Here is a 19,567-nt window from a genome sequence, read left to right as displayed (position 1 = left end):
GATTCTGTAACAACAACCAGCCAACCATTTATAAAATATTCTTTCATGTGGAGGTAGGCTGTTCACTATTCTAACTATGTTTTCCACCACAAAATCGCTTAGTGTGGGGGGTGGGTGTACAGGAAGAGCACATGAAGCAGTTTCCCTATCTTTGTCAGCCATGCCTATATATAAGAAGCAATCTTCTATGTCAGAATCTGGAAACGCCTATTGGCAAAGCAAAGTGTTGTCAGAACAACACACCAAAGATAATTTGATATAGTGATCTTGTCAGCCTCTGAAAGCCTAATCCTTTTTGCTAATGTCAGTGTTCTCTCAGCATGTTAAAGTGAATAGCTCACTCAGATGTAATCAGTGTGGATTATTTTCTACAATCAGGCATAAATTCCAACTAATCCAAGGGCTATTGCCAAAGCCCCAGTGAAACTGTACCTGCAATGTGATACCTGGACAGAACACACAATTCTGTTTAGTTTGGTAAGGGTGCTCTTGTTGGCTTTAGTGTAACATCTCCATATTCTGTTCCTTGTACTCTACTCCATGATTCCAGGAATGATGTACTTCTGCCTCATAACTATCATACTAACAAGACTGTTTTAGACTTGACTTTCACACTATTTCAAGGCCTCTATGTGCATCACCTTATTTTTGAGGAAAGAGTGAGACATTTTTATTAAAAAAACAAACAAACAAAAAAACCAACAATAATCAATGCTCTGGTCACACGTACAATAAACATATTTATAAATCCAGCAATTAAATCAATTATCCATTCAAAAAGGCTAGAATTTAACCCTAACCCTTCCTCATTCCCTGCTGCCTTCTCAAAAGCCTAGGAGAACAGATAAACTCTCCAGGATGCCCTGAAGATCAATATACTCAAGTTCTCATTACAACCAGAGATACGGCTACCAGACATACGGATCTCTGAGAACACTTGGCCAGTATCCTCTTCCATTCAGATCCTTGGCTGATCTCAAACCATTTATGACTAAACCGATTAAAGCCAAAACCTTCACTGAGAAATTAACTGGAATTCAAATGACATCATAGAACAAGTGTAAGATGCTCATTCCTAGACACCTCACTAACCAAATGGGCAACCACATTCTGTACTAGCTGAAGTTTTTGAATGGTATTTGGGTATGGTCCCTTGCACAGCATATTGCAGAAATTGAATCCTGAAGTGAAAGATTAGGATATATGTAATGAGGTCTTCAACAGAAAGAGGTTGGAACCCTTTAGCTAGCCACAGAGGGAAAAGCACTCTTGGCCACTGCTGCTATCTGGATATCCAGAACCAGCTGTGAATCCAGTGTTGTTTCCAGGTTTCACAACTGTTACCAATAATGGGAACATATTTAGAGCTCTGAGCGGATACAAAATTTATACCTGACGATCCAGATATCCACGGATATAAAGCAGATATCTGTGGAGCTGTAGGGCTTTACAAGGAAATGGAATGGTGAAAGCAGCAGCATACCAGGCTGCCGCTTGCAGGAGCTGGCACCCAGCCCAGGCAGCTCCTCTGGTGTGGCTGTCATGCCCCTCGCCTTTCCCACTGGGGTGGGCACCAGGCTTACTGGTAGCTGTCCCTGGTCACACTAGTGTGGACAAGCAGCTCGCATGCTCCTGGACAGGAGACTCACACTACTGCGTGGAAGAGACTCCTGTCCGGGAACGTGCATGAGCGCTCTAAACATATTCCCATAATCAAGGGAGCTGAAATAAACTCAGCTAATTTTATCGGTTGCCTCCCCCAGCCAAACAAGCTCTACCTCATTCTTGTCTGGACTAAATCTCAACCAAGTTAGCCCTAAGCTAAATTGAAAACTTAACAATGGGTAATCCACTCACTTGTGGCCCACGGGTCAGACAGGAGGAAGACAAAGTTGAGACCATCTGCATACTGGGGACAGTGCAGCCCTAACTCTTAATTAACATTCATACCATATACATGTTAACCAAGAGAAAGCCCTCAGGGTAGATGAGCAGTTGCCCAAAATTATCCTGTGGGTCTGTGAAGAAACGAGTTAAGCCACTCAACAGATTTTTCTACTTGTGCCTGGGGATCACACACGTGCCAACATCATTTCGTGGCCAAGAACACTGTTTTAGACTGTCATCTGCCTTCAATCCGCAATAAATAAAGTTTGTATTTGTTGCCAGGAAGATAACAATTGAGACTATTGTGCAGTCTTTGTGCAATACCCAGCTCTAAAATTAAACTGACTGCGGTAACAAATCTTAAGAATCTAGATAGTGATGGAGCTGCCTCACCACCACCTTCTCAATAACCTTTCCCAAATATAAAGCTTCCCTATAAAATGGTAATTACAGTTTGTCAGTATCAAGAGATTGTTCACAAGAGGTCTAATTCACTTCTTTTAACAAATAAAAAGCCCTTGGCATAATGCTTTCTCTAGGGAGGCACTGAAAATCAACTCTAATAATATCACACTAGTCTTCACCAGCCAGGAAGGGTATTACTCTAATTTACATGCAATTAAACGTATGTAACTTAAGCGAATGACTGACATACTCAAGCAAAAAAGTCTGCACTTAATATGGAAGTACTTATATGGACCTCCTCATTGCAGCATTCAAGTACATCAGACATATATAGATTTTATCTTCATAATGCCTTTTTACCACAAAAGTATTATCCCCATTTAACAGATGGGGAACTGAGACACAGGATAGATCAAGCGACTTGCTCAAGAAAGGAAATTGCACAGGAAGCTTGTAATTGAGCTGGAAATTGAATCCAGGTCATCCCAGCTGAGCATCCTATCCATTAGACAATCCCTTTTCTCCTTATCAGTGCTTGGTGCTATTAGATTAGCCAGTCAACAGGGACCGCTGAACTAGCTACTAAATACTCTTTCCTCTTCCCACCTCCAGTATACTCACTTTCCAAGAAGTCAAGAAATGAAAGCATGAGTGATACATTTAATGCTTGAAGGGCTGGAATCATGGAGTAGGTTCACAAAATAGTTTCTAACTACGACAGCACTGAAAAAAGTATGTTCAAGATTTAAATACATACCTGATTACTGATAGTATAACTAAGAACTTTAAACCACTCATTAATAAAAACGTCATTATCAGATTGAATTAAGAGTTCAGTTCCTTGGCGGGTTTTCAGCTTTAAAGAAAAGAAATATTCTATCAGAATTAAAACAAAATACAAATATTCAGAATAATTCAGTGTTTTAATATCATGTTAAGTTAAAATCAACAGTTGTACATGACCACAAATGTGCAGTAGCTGCAACTCATAGGACAATTCAAGCCTGTGTGTGTCAGAAAGGATATCAAACCCTAAAGTGAATCTTAACTATCCTTTATTGTGTATACATGCTGTACAACTATTGTTTGATTAATATAGAAATTTTAAATGCTGTAACTGTTAATGATATTTATCTGTGACCTCTGTCTTCTCATTTTCAGACAGGAGAACAATGTACAGCATGTCGTAGTTAGCTATGCTGATAATATAAATATAGCAGACCCTCGCTAGAATGTGCATCTTTATAGCGCAAATTCGGTTATAGCGGTGGACTGCACATGGATCCCAAACTGAATTACCTTCATTGGAATCCATGGTAATGCGCTCCCAGTGTTAATGCGGGACCGCGCATGGATGCAAAACCCTGCGTTCCAGCAGGGGTCCGGTATACAAGGTACACAGCCAAGGGGTATTATCAGATGATCCAGTTCTCCAGGGCCAGCTCCAGGCACCAGCGAAGGAAGCTAGTGCTTGGGGCAGCCAATGGAAAGGGGCAGCACGTCCGGGTCTTCGGCGGCAAGTCCCTCAGTCCCTGGGAGTGAAAGACCTGCCGCCAAATTGACGCAGAAGAAAGAAGCGGCACATTTGAGCTGCCGCCAAAGTGCCCCCACACTTCGCCGCTTGGGGCAGCAAAAAAGCTGGAGCCAGCCACACAGTTCTCACAACAGAATTAAGAAATAAGACAAGGGTATAACATGTTGACCACTGCTTAAAACTTATTCAAAACACATGCACAAAATTGAATACTATTTAGCAGCAAATGACAACAGTTTATTTCTAAAAGATGTGTTAAAATGGCAATATAGTATTCTGGTTTCAGCTAACCTTAAGTTCCTGGCTACTGCTTTCAGGTGCTATATAATGATTCAAAAATTGATGCCACTAAAAAGAACAAGTTAACCTACATTCTAAAGCAATTATACATTATAGGCTATATTAAAGAGGTAAACAGCTTGCACTTACAGTAATGTGTACATATTTTAGAAAAACCTTTATCTTTATATTGTCCTGGGGCATGTATGCCTTTAATTCAACTGACTGATTTTTTGTTTGTTTGTTTGTGTTTGTTTGAATTTTAGAGAAGTTTTCCCCCCCTGGAGTATAGTAAACCACCAAAACAAAGCCATACTTCTGAAAAGTAAATAAATTCACCTCAATAACATTCTTTTTGCTGGATTTGTCCTTTGATGCCCAGTCAATAACTGCCCCTCTGAGATCCACTGTGAATTCTGGCTTAGATTGATTGACCCCAAACTTCTGAAAGAAAGAATAAATAATGATTTTCTTTGACTAACTACCCTAAAAAGTGTACACAGACTTATGCCCTGCATAAAAAATAGAGCTTAGTATTTTACAGTCTACACACAGTTAACTCAAGTACAGTGTTCTGCCCAATTACCCAACAGAAGCGATACCATGAAAAACTAAATGTTTCCAAAGAATGGTCTGTTTTTGAGGCTAGGTAAATGTACGAATACCAAAAAATGCTTTAAATGAAAGAACCAACTCCAACACAGAATATTTAATGTGACAATTGTACAACTATAATTTGACTATAGTATGGTTTTGGGCATAGATTGTCCAGAGTTGTAAACAGGTTGGCGTTGGTGAAGTCATTCTAGCATTTAACCAACACCTGGACACTGGGACCTAAAAAATACTAATGGCTTTACTAGACAGGCAAAAATATACTCTTGTAGAATATAGTAAAACCTCTCTCTGGTTTACTGAAGGGATGTTGGTTTTTAAGAAATGTTTCATAAAACCCAATTGATTTTACTATTAAAATGTTACTTAAAACATTTCCCTGTAGTATTTGCAACACAAACACTGCTGCACTGTGCAAGTGCACAGAAACAGAAGGCAATTTCACTGTCTAATGTTCAAACACTGAATAACCAACATAAATTGTGAAAGACTGAGAATTACAACCCACAAGTGTGCTTCACGCAAGTGGGGAAAACCATTCACAAACTTTCTTTTTTCACTCTTTTCCTGGTATCAGCACAACCACCAGTTTCCTTGTTAAACAAGAAGTGTTGCATTGGGTTTTATGAAACAATAAAATAAAAATTAAGAACACACTGATAAAGTTTTACTGTGGTACATGTATAATGTAATAACAGTCTTAAATAGAAAACTGAATGGTCACTCGAGTTTCACCTCTTATCACACAGCTTTTATTTCCCTTTTAAAGGGTCTGAACCTGTGGTCTTCACAAAACACAAAAGGTAATTTTGGGCCAAAAAATGAATAATCCAATTTTTAATTAGCCAAAAAGGGGAAGATTAGAAGTGAAGTTTTGATGGCATAGAAATTCAGTGCCATACCATCACAGAGACTCCTGGCTCCAGACTAATGACTAAACATGTTTTGTCTTTCTATAAAGGTGATATGAATGTTTGTGTGGAGTGCTGATTGACTGCTTTGGAGAAAAAATATCCTCACATTAACCACAGAAGAGAAACCCATGGAGAGAATCAATGAAAGCTTCTGCACAGTGAATCTATCAATATGCCTCAGCTCTATTCAGGAGGAACCACCTTTAGGATGACAGTGGTTCAGTTTCCATTCCCATTTAATCTGGGTCCTCTCCGCTGAGACTGTCAGCAATGATGTCTGTTAGGGCCAATGGTTCTGTACCATGGATACTGTGCACCAGGAACAGAGCAGGAGGTTTTCAAAGGCAAACAGCAGCTGGGTAACTAATTATTATTTGTGGCTTTACAGTCTTAGTTTATTGAAAAATTTTCAAACACTGTGGAGACAACAGCTATATGCCAAACAGAATGACCACTTAAAATAAAAACACTACCTCATTTCATATGCGCCTCTAGGCAGCCATCCAATGATAAGGAAAACCATTTTAAAATAGTCTTGCAGCAGTAGCCAGAGGACTTGTTCAGGATCAGGCTCATTGAGATAACTGCTGTACAAGCACACACAAATACAGGATACCTGACAACCACCTAGGCCAATTCAAACTATCAACTTAGTCTGGTAATATATGAAATGAAAATTCTCTGAGTCATTCATTTCTTAACATATGCTGAACTTTTTTGGCTATTATTTTTTTAAGTAATTTAATGAAGGGAGAAGGGATTTTACTGTTTTCTTTATTTTCCCAACAAAAGGATAGAAGAAAAGTTTTTCAGTAAGAATTTGTCTTTAAACTAGACAGACCCAATCCTCCAGAAAGATTTTATGTTCCAATTAGAGATAGTGCCTTGTAATTTTATTCTTTAATATACACAGTTGCACAATACTGGCAAGTTATGGTACAGCAGATAGTTTTAATAATATAAACATATTTAAGAGATCTCAGATAATGTAGACTTTTAGTATAGGTTGACAGCTGAACATTCCAAAGCAGTTTGTTGTATTTTAGTAAATCACACAACTCAGATTTTCCTAGAATATTTATTAATTTTGTCTTATTTCTATTACCATAGTGCCTAAGAGCCCCCATCATGGACTAGGGCTCCATTGTGCTAAGTGTTACAGACAGAACAAAAAGCTGTTTCCTGCCCACACTGAGCTTACATTAGTTGGCAGTGGACAGTGCAAAACTTTTGGTACCAAGCAGTTAAGAATCAGGCTCTCATTCAGCAACTAAAAGTCTAAATTTTTTCAAGAATCAGTTCAGATTCTGAAAGAATGTAGAAAAATCCAAACCACATACTCAGAGACCATGTATTCAGGAACAACGGATGGTAAATATTTATGAGCAATCTGGGCCTAACATTTCATGCATTCAACAGCACATTTTGATTGACAATGGAAAAGAGTTTACATTAGTTTAATTTCTCTTATTATTTTGCTAATTAAACATGCACAGATGCATTTATACTGTCCTATTGCAAACCCCACCAAAGAGATCATAATCAAAAGTGATTGCCACAAGTGAAATGTTGCCAACCATACCAAATCTCAAGTAGCCTGACTGCATTTAAAGTTAACAGCCTCTTTCCCTTTCCTCTAAAGGCACTAAAAGGTAATTGTACAACTATGGCATTTTTTTTTTTTTTGGCAACATTTCTGTCCATCGTCATCAAAACATACTGAAAGTATGCCCATGAAAGCTTATGCCCAAATAAATGTGTTAGTCTCTAAAGTGTCACAAGGACTCCTCGTTGTTTATACTGAAAGTAGATTTTGAAGTTTCGCGTTTGAGCTTTAGCTTTTTTTATTTAACTGATAATTTTGCAGAACTGAAGATACCTCAAACGAGCCAATTACCATCACTGACAAACAAACTTGCTAGCTGAACAGTAACATTTTAACCTACAAATATTGGATTCTTTTCTGAGAATACAGCATTTCTATATTGTATCCACACTATACCAAAGAAAGCTGTCTTACTGTATGTAAACTGGTATGGTGTTTTGCATCTGTTTTCTGCATCCTGTGCAGTAAGACATCTTTGACATTTTCCTCTTATTTCAGCTGCATTACATGTCCCATGATGCACAATGTGACATGTATGCAGTCATGTTATCATTAGGTATTTCATTTATAGCTAAAATTGACAGATTTCAAACTGATCATTCAATCAAATGCATATAAATATCCTCCAAACATCCTACATTAGTTGTCTTGTTAGAAAGAATTAGAGACAGGCCCTAAAAACTGTTCATGTACTACATCATGCTCTCCATTAGTCAAGATACTAGTGGTTCCAGTGATTGGTACAATGTGGATTAGAACTCCAGTACCGATGAAGTGTACATCTTTTTATTTAGTTCCATTAGGATGATTAAGGGATTACTGGAATATACCCGTTAATTTTTACCGTATACAACCTTAATGCATTTCCAAAACACACAAACACAAAAAACCCCACAGAAGATACAGAGAAAACATGAAGTGTTACATAAAATGGCATGAAAATGACTTCAACTCAGTTAGCAATTCTTGGGAAATTATGTCTTTCAAATTTATTTTAAGATACTGATAGTGAATAAAATAGTATGGTGGCAAGAGGCATGTAACAAGAACACATACAGTGATAGCTGAAACAGGATCACAGTTTACATAGGTGACAGCAGGCCGACCACTGAGAGCATTTTTCCAAGAAGAAAACAGCGAGAGCAGGAGCTCAGGAATTAAGCCCCACTGGCAAAATGACTTGGTGAGAAAAAGGAAGAAAAATGATGAAGTCACAAAGCAATGCACAAGAATAACAGCAAATACATCAACCACTAGGTAACCACTAAACAAATATCTTTTCAACCAGATGATGATGACACTAAATTTGGGTCTTAAATAAGTTTCAAGTGGATCTTAAGCATGATTGTACAACATGTGTTTAAATATTCTTATGGGTTGTTTCTGAGGGGTAAGAGTTTACAAATGACTGATGAGTAATTTTTAAAATATTGTATTCATTTTTTTCATTAAACAGGGAAGGCAGAAAAGTGCATAAGTATGTACACACAGAAATATACAGTCTTTGAAAACAGATACTCTCTCTTGATAATTTAGAGGCTAATTTACACTGATCACACAGTAAATATCTTCTCATTTCCCTCACTATATTCCTTAAAGTACTAAATAGAAAATATTTTACCATACAGTGGACAAGATATGTACTTGTATTTAAATTAGATCCGTGGTTCCCAAACTTTAACAAACTGTGTTAAGGAGTTTAAGACCAGATAGGACACTATATTATCAGGTCTGACCCCCTGTATCTTACAGGCCATCACATTAATCCCAACAATCGAAATTAGACCAAAGTATTACAGCCCATAGGAGATTAGATATGTGCCACAAGCAGAGAATAGGTGTACCAGTGCGTGAAGCCCCTGAGATGGGAGGGAAATAATTAAGTGAGATATACCTAGATAATCCTGGTAAGTAACCCAAATGGTGCAGAGGAAGTGCAAAAAACCCCAAGGTCACTGCCAATCTGACCCAAGGGAAAATTCCTTCCTGATGCCACATATGATCAGTTATATCCTGAGTATGCAAGCAAAAGCTATCCAGCTAGGCACCCGAGAGAGAGACTGCTTGGTGCCACCTCAGAGACCTGGCCCTCTCTGTCCAACCTCCAGCTGGAGATTCGCTGAATTGATTTGGAAGATTACAGTATGTGTTATACCTTTAGCTACAGAAAACTATAAAAATGATTAGAGGGAACCAATAACAGCAATGTGCTTTAAAGGGAAGGATCATCTTTATATATGATAGAGACTGAATATCAGAGTTCTCATCATCATCAGTAGTGAATATGCTATTCTGTAAAGTGGGTTGGTGAAATTAAGCTAATTAGATTCCAGTCAGCAATAAAAGGGAGAAAAATTTAATTTGTATTCTTGCCAAATCTAATCACTTCACTAATCCCAGCATTTCCCACTCCCATGCTCACCTTTCTAGATTCTTCAATATTTCTTCAATATGCCATGTTATTAAATTTATGTAAAAATCACATGCACTGCACAGAAAAGCATTTAAGTGTTTATATGTAATTGATTTTTTCCTTTAAAATGTAAATGCTTGTAGATGTCTTCTACCCAGTATTAGAATGATTATAGATGCACAAGTCATTTAACATTTGTTTCCTTTATCCTTTTAAGTGTTTCAAACCCACTTTCTATGCTTCGTCAACCATGCTTCCACCCCCATGCACACCCCCTCCTGTTCTTCCAATTCATTCATATTGTGTGAACATATCCTTAGATCACTAGGTCCATTCTCTATCATATCCCAATATGATTAACATTGCCTCATTCCTTTTACTCTTCATTTTGTTCTTCTCCTCCTTGTTTTTTCTCTCTCCTTCCTGTCACCTGCTCCTGGTCCATCCTAGTAGTTTCTCTGTCCTTACCTATTCCCATTGTGCTTCCTGCAACCATCCACTCTACTGCTACAGAGCAACAGAATGGCAAAAACGACAAGATTTCTGATCTCTGAAATGAAAACAGTTCTTCAGAAAAATTGTCAGTACCAATTTGCTGCTCATACAGTGTGAAGCAGCAGAGGGTGAATCAAGGAGAAAAAAGTTCCAGAGAGTATGCTAGAATAATAGCACATGCCAGTCAAATACAGCTGCTAGAATTACAATCTATCTAACCATTCATTAGTTTTCAAATAGGACTACATACATATTTAATAAAAGAACTTCAGTAATCTTGTACAAAATCTAATATGGAAAGAAAATGGATAGCAAGACACTTCTGTGATGTAACTGGATATATACATAATTATTGAAACAATAACTGTTGTTCAACTTGGGGTGGATATACATTTGAAGACTTTTCAGTCTCAAGATACCCTTAACCAATGCCTTTTGTCTATTGGACATACTGCATGTGAAAAAAATATTTATTTCAACATGCAGCATAAAACAAAATGCAATAAAGCATGGATTGTAACATGACAAAAGCTCAGTAAGTGTTCTGCCTTCTCCCCCATCCTTCAGATTGCTTCACACACATCGGGAGCATAATCTATGAAGTACATACTCGCTGATTCAGTTCTTCCAGTGTAATTAGAGCATTAGCATTTCCTTTATTATTTAATTTTATGTATTTATTTCAAACTTACCTCAAAGTGTGAAAAATCTCTTCAAGCTACTAACTAATCCATGAACCAAAAAACACACACAAAACAGACCCAATTCAGAAACGCATTGGTGAGAAACAAATCAAGGACATATTTGGTGTGGAGCATCTTCTGCAACCTTCTGTCTTTTTATTCATTTCTGACAAACTTGAAGACAACTGAAAACCCTTTATGAGTTTCTAAATTAGTGCTGATAAAATAAAATAAAATAAAATCTTGATACATTCTTTTTTTTCCACACAGAAAAGTGTATATTTGGTTTTCTTCTTACCCTTCATCAAAATCGACTGCTACACTAAGCTATTTTCCCCCTCCCTCATTTTCCTTGTTTTGTCATTTTTTGAATGATGCAAATACCTTTTTATACAGATTCTACAGATAATTGCTAGAATTTATTGTGCTTAATCTGATCCACATTTAAATAAAGCAAAAAGATGGGTTGAAGTGCTTACCCAACTAGTTCCAGTTCCTTGGGTTTTAGTAAACAATAACGATGAACCTTGTAATACTGCCCACGACGACATCCAGTTCTTTCTGCAATTAAAATACTGACATTTATATTTGTTTGCAGATAAAATTAAACTACCTCATATTGTCCATCACTGCTAGAATGCTGACTGGTGTGTTAGCACAATTAACTACATATATTCTCATTAGTGATATTAGTAAGTCTTTTAATTGCTACTATTATATTTGTGATGGAGAACTTGTGTTAATAGCCCTAAGCTGGCCATCAAAGTCTAAACCAAACAGAGCTATTTAGTAGTGAAAGCCACCAGTTTCACTAGAAGAATCACAGTGTATAATTATGATCTCAAAGATGCTAATTTAGCATGCCCAAACTGCAGAGTATTAAATAGGTTATGTCAAAGCATTGCATAATCATGAGACTGACTGATCATGTACCTCACACCTACACAGGATGTAAATGTACCATTAATTTGTACTTGGATTGAAATAATTTTTGTTGTGCATTTACAATGCAGAAAAATGTAAGTCCGTTACCATTTCTGAACATCTATTCCTTTGAGGTAAAAAACAAAAAATCTTGAGTAGCCATGTCTTCTAGTCTTATTGCCTAAGTATGAAATAATAATAAATAGCTTAGCAAAATAGACAGAGTGGCCATACTACTACTTTTTAAGCAGAAGTCCATAAACCTAAATGGCTATACTAAACCTACCTGCATGATTTTTAAGGGCTTCTTTGGAACAAAAAATGTAATATTGCATGTGAGTCTAAGCAAGACACTAACATTCCACATTTTAAATTAGACTAAATGAAAAGTAGACCTGAGTTAAGTAGAAAATATTTCTACATTAAGGCAACATTTAAAACAAAAAAAAGGCAGAATTCCAAAAGTCGTCTCATAACATCAGACTGTCCATATTACAACCTGTATATTTATTCCTATGTATAATTTAAGTGGCCATCTGTGGAACTAAGCAAAGTGTCAGAGAAATTAAAGATGAAGATCATCACTTAGGCCAGAAGTAAGATTGAGCCAGTACTCTGCAGTATATCATACTGACAATGCTTTGGTGGCCAACACGTTTCTGAAACATTTCAGCTTTCATTTTTAAAAAAAAGTTCAGTTTATAACCCTTTTATCCGAAAAGAGAATACTCTGAATGTGAACACTGCAGTCTTACTGATGCCACACATGGATAAATTATCACTCTAAGTAATGTGAGCTGCCTCACTCCTCTCAGCTCCAACACTTAACTATTTCACAGCTGATCAGTTTCATCCAACAGTGATAGATACCCCAACTTCAAAATAGCACTCCAACATAAAACCTTAGCCGATTGACCTCATATGCCTTCAAGTCAATTATATCAACAAATCAGCGCATGCTGGATCACTTAAGCTTTTGTTTTAGAATGCAAGTTTGCCGAAGTTGGGTACCTACTGCTTTTGAGTATCTGTTGGAGGTGGAAATGAAAGCCTTATGGAGTACTGGAGTGAGTTACCTACTGTTGTAGGCAATAAGAAAGTGGAAAGGAATGCACAAGTCTATCCTTTTAAGATATTTCCATGTCTTTAAGGTTTTGGGTGGACGCTGTCGCAATCTTCACTGTTACAAAACATAGTTTTTGTTTTTCCTAGATATTTTTAATGCATATTTGAGGTACCTCAGTGAATGGCACCAGAGCCAGGGAGAACAACAGCTGTACCTGCCTGGAATTCAGAGGGAGAAACTGACTTTCCAAATCTCCTCCAGTGTTGACCCTCCTGACAACTGTGAGAAACTGTGATGTGCCTCAGTAAATTCTTTGTGTCTAACATTTTATCACCATTTTAAAAGTTACTGAGACTAAGTACACCAAAAGCAGCCCTATATTTAGCAGTAACAGCATAACCTGTCAGCTGGAGGGAACAGCACTAAAGGAGTCACTTCCCAACACACTCCATGGCCTCTCATGGACTTCTAGAACTTGGATACAGCCAGATGCATTTGCAGCACTAGGGTGCATGTGCTTGTATTACACCAGCAGATCTGTTTATTGTTCTCCCCATTCCCTGATGGAATGAAGCATGCTTCTCAAATTTCAAATGTGTCAGCGGAGGACAGTTGCAAGAGTGATGGCCACCATGTTGGCCAACACAAAGGATTAAACCAATGACCTCCACAGCTAAAAGCTTTTACAACTTATCCTAAAGAGTCAGGCTCTCAAACTGTCACAAACTCGCATCCTCTGTGGATTTGGCACAAAAAGTGACAACACACTGACCAGTGAGTTACACAAGCAAAATGTGTGATAAATGACTGAAATGTGCATTTTACAATTCATATAATAATTTAGAGATTATCATAGTTTAAGTACAAAACCTACTTTTAAAATGGTCTAGTCACTGTGCAAGTCACACGTAATCATACTAACCTCTCACAGAGGAGCAGCAAGATACTAACCTCAGGACCTTCAGATCCCTTACTACTAGAGCTACAGGAGTAACTGCTAAAGCCTCCGTAGACCTGATATTGGAGGAGGACCTAACACTTTCCCAATGGGTTACACAACTGTTTACTAGTCAGCAGTAAATGGTTAATGATCCGGAATCATGGATTCTATCCCTAGCTCTGGGAAAGGAGTCTGGTGTTATAGTGGTTAGAGATAAAATAGCCAAAATAGGATTAGTTGCTTTGAAAGTCAACACAGCGCAGTGGATAGTATTGTTTTTTTTCAGAGATCTAAGTTTTGTATTGGCAATGATATTGAATAAACTCTCTAATTTAATTGAACGAATTAGGGTGGGTGAATGTTTGGTAGCTCTTCATTAACTGTTCTAGGTTGGGGTTGAGGGTTGTTGTCAATAAGGGTAGTGAATTGCATGGAAATTTAAACAGCATTTAGAAAAGGTGAGATTTGAAGTTCTAGTCTTCGCTTTCCCACCTCAGGAAGCTTTCCTCTAGGCATCAGAGGGTATTTGGTGAAGGAGTCACTGTGATAGTGTTTGCACAATGATGATTTTTTTGTAAAATCAGCCTTGGTGCACATTTTCCATTATGGCTAAAAAATAATAAAATGCTCTCTGGATTAACACTACTAACATGAAACTGATACTCGAGGAATCAGTATGAGGCACCACAATGTAGACAAAGGAGAAGATCCCAGAGTGCTCTTGATTTCTTGCAAAAGAGGTACAAAGAAAAGTGAGACAATCCGGTTGGGAAAAAATTGCCCAAAGTGGTAATATTACAACTTATTTTTTTTGTATGAATTCATTTTTCAAACCATGAAAAATTCAAATAGTGTTCCAAGCTCATGTTTTGTTTTTTGCCATTTCAATGAGATTTTTACAAAATAAATGGTTAATGCTCCTATTAAAACTGAACCTCAGTGCAACCTCAACTATAGTGCAGTTATAGCACAGCATCAAAATACACCTCACACCAGTCTCTTGGAAAGTTTTTTTTTTTGTTTTTTTAAGTGCAAAAGATGAAAGTGGTAAAACTTATATCCACAAAAGAAGTAAGAATCCGGACCAGAACATCTCCTCTCCTATGAGGTATAGGCTAGACAAGATAGCTAGAGGCAATAACTGAAGCTTCTCTCTCCTCCAAGGAATACAAATACTCTTGGAGTACTGGAGAAGAATTAGTACAGTGTTGATTAAAATTTAAAATTAGCTTTGTTATGAAAGTCACACTTAAGTCTTCCTTTAAAGAACTGATTTGATGGGAAAACAAAAAAGAACAAAGGTCTAGTTAAATTGCTAATGACATACACGACTAATACCTTTCATCACCATATTCCTTTACCATCACCATATTCCTTTACCAATCAGTCTAACTGGTATTTGGAAATGAACAATTTGGATAATTACAACAAAAATTAATTAGGTGAACCTGTGGATTGATTAATAATAGCTATTGCCTCACAATATCGCACCCAAATGGAGTATGAATGAGCACTTTCAACTAAAGCAGGATCTTATTCAGAGACCTGACATGCCATAGTCTGTGTTGCCAGAAATCTAGGATCTTTAGTCCACTGACAGAATCACATGTTTAGCTCTGGGCTAGGGAAAATGTTATCCCAAAGAAAAACTGAGACAAATTCACACAGAAATGTTACAAATTCTATCCAGAATAAAGAGGTTATAAAAAACTGATTAAAAGTCCTATTATGAAAATCCTAATATTTGCTATTGCGTACTTACTTTGATAAATAGCAATACACAGAACTAGAATAGGATGACCAAGGAGATATAATTAAGTGTAGACTTACCTGACTTTTTTCCCATTTTCTGTAATTTTTGTTACGTTTAATAATCCATACTTCTCTTGACCCTGTAGGACAACAAACATTACACAAAGAATAAGACATTACATTTATGAACACTAGCCTCTATATTCTTGTTCATCAGTAGCACCACTGAATAAGCATTTGGCAATAAAATATTTTCACTGATCTGGCACTTGCAGAAATTATATTATGTTTAAATATATGCATAGTGATGAAAACAAGATGACAATGGAAGGTTCATCATTACCATTCAATAAGTGGGAAGCTCACTATTCAGGGCCCCATGTACTCTGTTGGAAAACTAATTTATTTGACAGTCTGGGGCAGAGGACTGGAAATTCTGTGGCAGATTCATTTTAAATTAAGGTGTATAAATGAAGGTCTCTCTACACATTGATGACATACTGTATGCCCTCTCTTAAAATGATTGGTCTAATTGAAAACAAACCAGCCTTAACTCTGAATTCTGTCAGTTAAGAAGAAGCTTTTAGAAGTAATTTTAGCATTGCATATTTTTTAAAAACATACTCTGCAGACTCAGTAAAAATTTTTTCCCACTAATGTGTGTTTAATTTAGCTTAAACATAGGAAGTGAAACACTGCTTTGATGTCTCGTATATTATTTCCCCACCCCACGTATGTGCTTAAAGATTAAAACAAAAACTGCTGAGCTAAGATCTCTTAATGGCTGATTTTTTTTTTTTTTTTTTTTTTGCTGTGTGGGGTTATCAAAGTGGTTTGCAGGTGCCACGGGGTTAAATATTTTCCGATGTTATGCAACATTAAGAACATATATAGGCATATTTATCAAATTCTCAGATTAAAAGAGGAAACTTTATATTCGTACTGTTTCAGACTTGCAGAATGAAGTAATAAATATAAATTCTGCCACTTCCTCCTTTGTTGTATGCAGTTTAGTTGTAGCCATGTCAGTTTCAGGATATTAGAGACACAAGGTGGGTGAGGTAATAGATTTTATTGGACCCACGTTTGTTGGCGAAAGAGACAATGTTTCGAACACACAGAGCTCTTTTTCAAGTCTGGGAAAAGTACTCCCAGTGTCACAGCAAAATGCAAGGTGCAGCATAAGAAGTTAGAACATATTGTACGGGACCATTCAAGGTAGAGTGGCCTGTTAACACCTCTGAGTCATAGTACAAAAAAGAGGGGGTTAGTGGGTTACGGATCATTATAATGAGCCATAAATCCAGTGTGTCTGTTCAATTCATGATTTTTAGTGCCTAGCAGAGCAATGAATTTAAGCTCCCATGCTCATCTTTCGAAAGTGTTGGGTAGGTTTCCTTTAAAGATGAAAACTGATAGGTCAGATATACAGGGATTGCTTTGTGAAAAGTATTCATCCACAGGTGACAGGGTGTTTTTGTCTTTTATCATTTTCCTGTGAGAGTTCAGTTGAGAGCACAGTGATTGTTTGGCTTCACCCACACAGTTATTTGGGCATTTACTGCACTAGATGAGATAAAACCCAGATAATTCATATACCATATACCAGCGGTTCGCAAACAAGGATAGAGTACCTCTGGGACTACACAGAGGTCTTCCAGGGGGTACATTAACTCATCTAGATATTTGCAAAATTTTACAACAAGCTACATAAAAAGCACTAGTGAAGTCAGTACAAACTAAAATTTCATACAATAGCTTGTTTATACTGCTCTATATATCATACACTGAAATGTAAGTACAATGTTTATATTCCAATTGATTAATTTTATTATATGGTAAAAATGAGAAAGTAAGCAATTTTTTAGTAATAATTTTGTATTTTTATGTCCGATTATGTAAGCAAGTAGTTTTTAAATGAGGTAAAACTTGGGGGTATGCAAGATATATCAGACTCCTGCAAGGGGTACAGTAGTTTAAAAAGGTTGAGAACCACTGCCATATACCACATGCTGTGATAGGACCCATAGATCTTGAAAAGTGTGTTGTCGGGTGTGTCATTACTGTAGGAGTGGTGATACAGCTGCAGTTTTTGCATCTGTTGTTCTGCTAGAGTCTGGGGCTGCTTTAAGTTGGTGTGTCCTGGTCCAGGAAGGCGGAGGGGTTGGGGGGGGCGCGCGGTAGGGTAGCTTGCTTCTGATGATAAGCTTGGAGAGGTTGGGGGGTTGTTTGAAGACCAGAAGAGAGGGTTCAGGAAAGATTTCTTCCAGGATGGGGGCCCAATTGAGTATAGATGTTAGTTTGATGATACCCTGTATGGTTTTCAATGTGGGGTGTTAGTTTACAACTAGGGTGTATAGTTGAAGGGCATTTTATTTCTGTATTGAAGCAGACTCTCTTGGAGTATCTGGGTGACCCGTTCTACAATGCAATCCACTTCCCTAGTGGAGTGTCCTATTCTGATGAAGGTGGTTTTGAGTAGTTAACATGCATATCCTGGACTTTCTACTCAGAGCCTATTCTGTGGTATCTGAGTGCCTGACCATAGATAATAGATTTCTTAGGGCACGGCTACATTTGCAACTGTAGAGCGCTGAGAGTTAAACTCACCTTCATAGAGCGCAGTAGGGAAAGCGCTGCAGTCTGTCCACACTGACAGCTTCAAGTGCACTGGCGTGGCCACATATGCAGCACTTGCAGCGGCACTGAGAGCAATGCATTATGGGCAGCTATCCCAGCATGCAAGTGACTGCAATGTGATTTTCAAATGGGGGGTAGGGGTGGGGTAGAGTGGAGTGTGACAGGGAGTGTGTTGTGTTTATGTGGGGGGGAGAGACAGAGTGGGTTTTTCGGGTGCTGCGAGTGTGTCAGCATGCTGTCTTGTAAGTTCAGACTGCCTCTCCCCCCCACTTTCTCTCTCTCTCTCTCTCTCTCTCTCTCTCTCACTCAAAGCAAACAGTAAATGTTTGCTTTTCCTTGGAGCTGATAAGCAGCTGGCTTCTCCGAAATGGAGCTTTGAAAGGGCATTTCCACATTCCTGCAGCTGATTTCACAACAATGACAAGAGTGGCCACTTGACTTAAGGGGATTATGGGACGTTTCCGGAGGCTGATCGCAGTGCAGTACTGCAACACCTTGCTCACACTGGCGCCGCGGCACTCCAGTGGGGGTGCAGCAAAGGTTATTCCACTTGCCAAGGTGGAGTACCAGCAGTGCTATAGCTGCGGAGTCAGAGTGCTCTACATACCTTGCCAGTGTGGACGGAGAGTGAGCTGGGGTGCCCAGGCCTGCTTAATCGCTCTAACTCGCAAGAGTAGCCAAGGCTTGAGTGTGTTCATCAATTATCTCAGGTATATTATCGGTTTCATGGTGCATTTGTCCAAAAATTCTTCTTAAAGGTGGTCCATGAAGAGATTGGCATATTGGGGAACCATCCAAGTACCCATGGCTGTTCCCATGGTTTGGACAAGTGTTTGCTGTTGAATGTAAAATTGTGGGTGGAGATGAAATGGATGAGTTTGGGATGGGTATCTGAGGGTTGTCCGTTGTCATGTAAATATTTGAGGCCAGCAGCTATGCAGTCGTGAGGGATGTTGGTGTACAGGGAAGTGACATCCATGATGGCGGGAATGGTGCTCTGAGGGAGATTGTTAATAGTATGGAGTCTGGGAAAGAAGTCAGTTGTGCCCTGGGGGAAGCTAGCCAAACCACTCATCATATAAAGGGCAAGCTTCCTCCAGGACACAATACAAAATTGAAAGACGCTGATTTGGGTCAATGTTTTATTTTGATAATTTGTTATTGTTTCAGTTAGATTTTTACCAAATTTCATTTTTTTTAAACTCTTATTATAATTAGTTCAAGTTTCAAGAAAAGTAGTTTCAACCTGAGAAACTGAAATTTTTCATTTAAAAAATGTCAGAATGGGACGTTGAGAATATTGAAGCTTTTATCAACATTTTTCCAGTGATGAAATTTGCAGTGAAGGGTAGGTTTTGACAACAGTTTCGGTTTCAAATTGACATTTTGTAATGCAAAAAATGGTTTGCTGAAA

The 19,567-nt window shown here is 37.9% G+C and overlaps 1 protein-coding gene across 10 annotated transcripts in view; it reads right to left on the bottom strand.

Annotated features, from left to right (window-relative positions):
* The window catches only part of ARHGAP12 (Rho GTPase activating protein 12), a 166,519-nt gene that overhangs the window by 20,410 nt on the left and 126,542 nt on the right, over window positions 1-19,567 (bottom strand). For 5 of the 10 annotated variants that reach the window (XM_050939052.1, XM_050939056.1, XM_050939057.1 and 2 more), the window contains 5 exons: window positions 15,592-15,653; window positions 11,311-11,392; window positions 8,297-8,419; window positions 4,445-4,549; window positions 3,050-3,148 (listed from right to left, as the gene is read on the bottom strand). In XM_050939052.1, coding sequence (XP_050795009.1) covers window positions 3,050-3,148; window positions 4,445-4,549; window positions 8,297-8,419; window positions 11,311-11,392; window positions 15,592-15,653 — 471 coding nt within the window. The remainder of the gene's footprint in view (window positions 1-3,049; window positions 3,149-4,444; window positions 4,550-8,296; window positions 8,420-11,310; window positions 11,393-15,591; window positions 15,654-19,567) is intronic. The other 5 variants (XM_050939054.1, XM_050939058.1, XM_050939055.1 and 2 more) reach the window with 3 other exon arrangements.

This window comes from Gopherus flavomarginatus, chromosome 2 (assembly GCF_025201925.1).
Source record: "Gopherus flavomarginatus isolate rGopFla2 chromosome 2, rGopFla2.mat.asm, whole genome shotgun sequence".
NCBI lineage: Eukaryota > Metazoa > Chordata > Testudines > Testudinidae > Gopherus > Gopherus flavomarginatus.
This window is presented reverse-complemented; position numbering and strand designations above follow the sequence as displayed.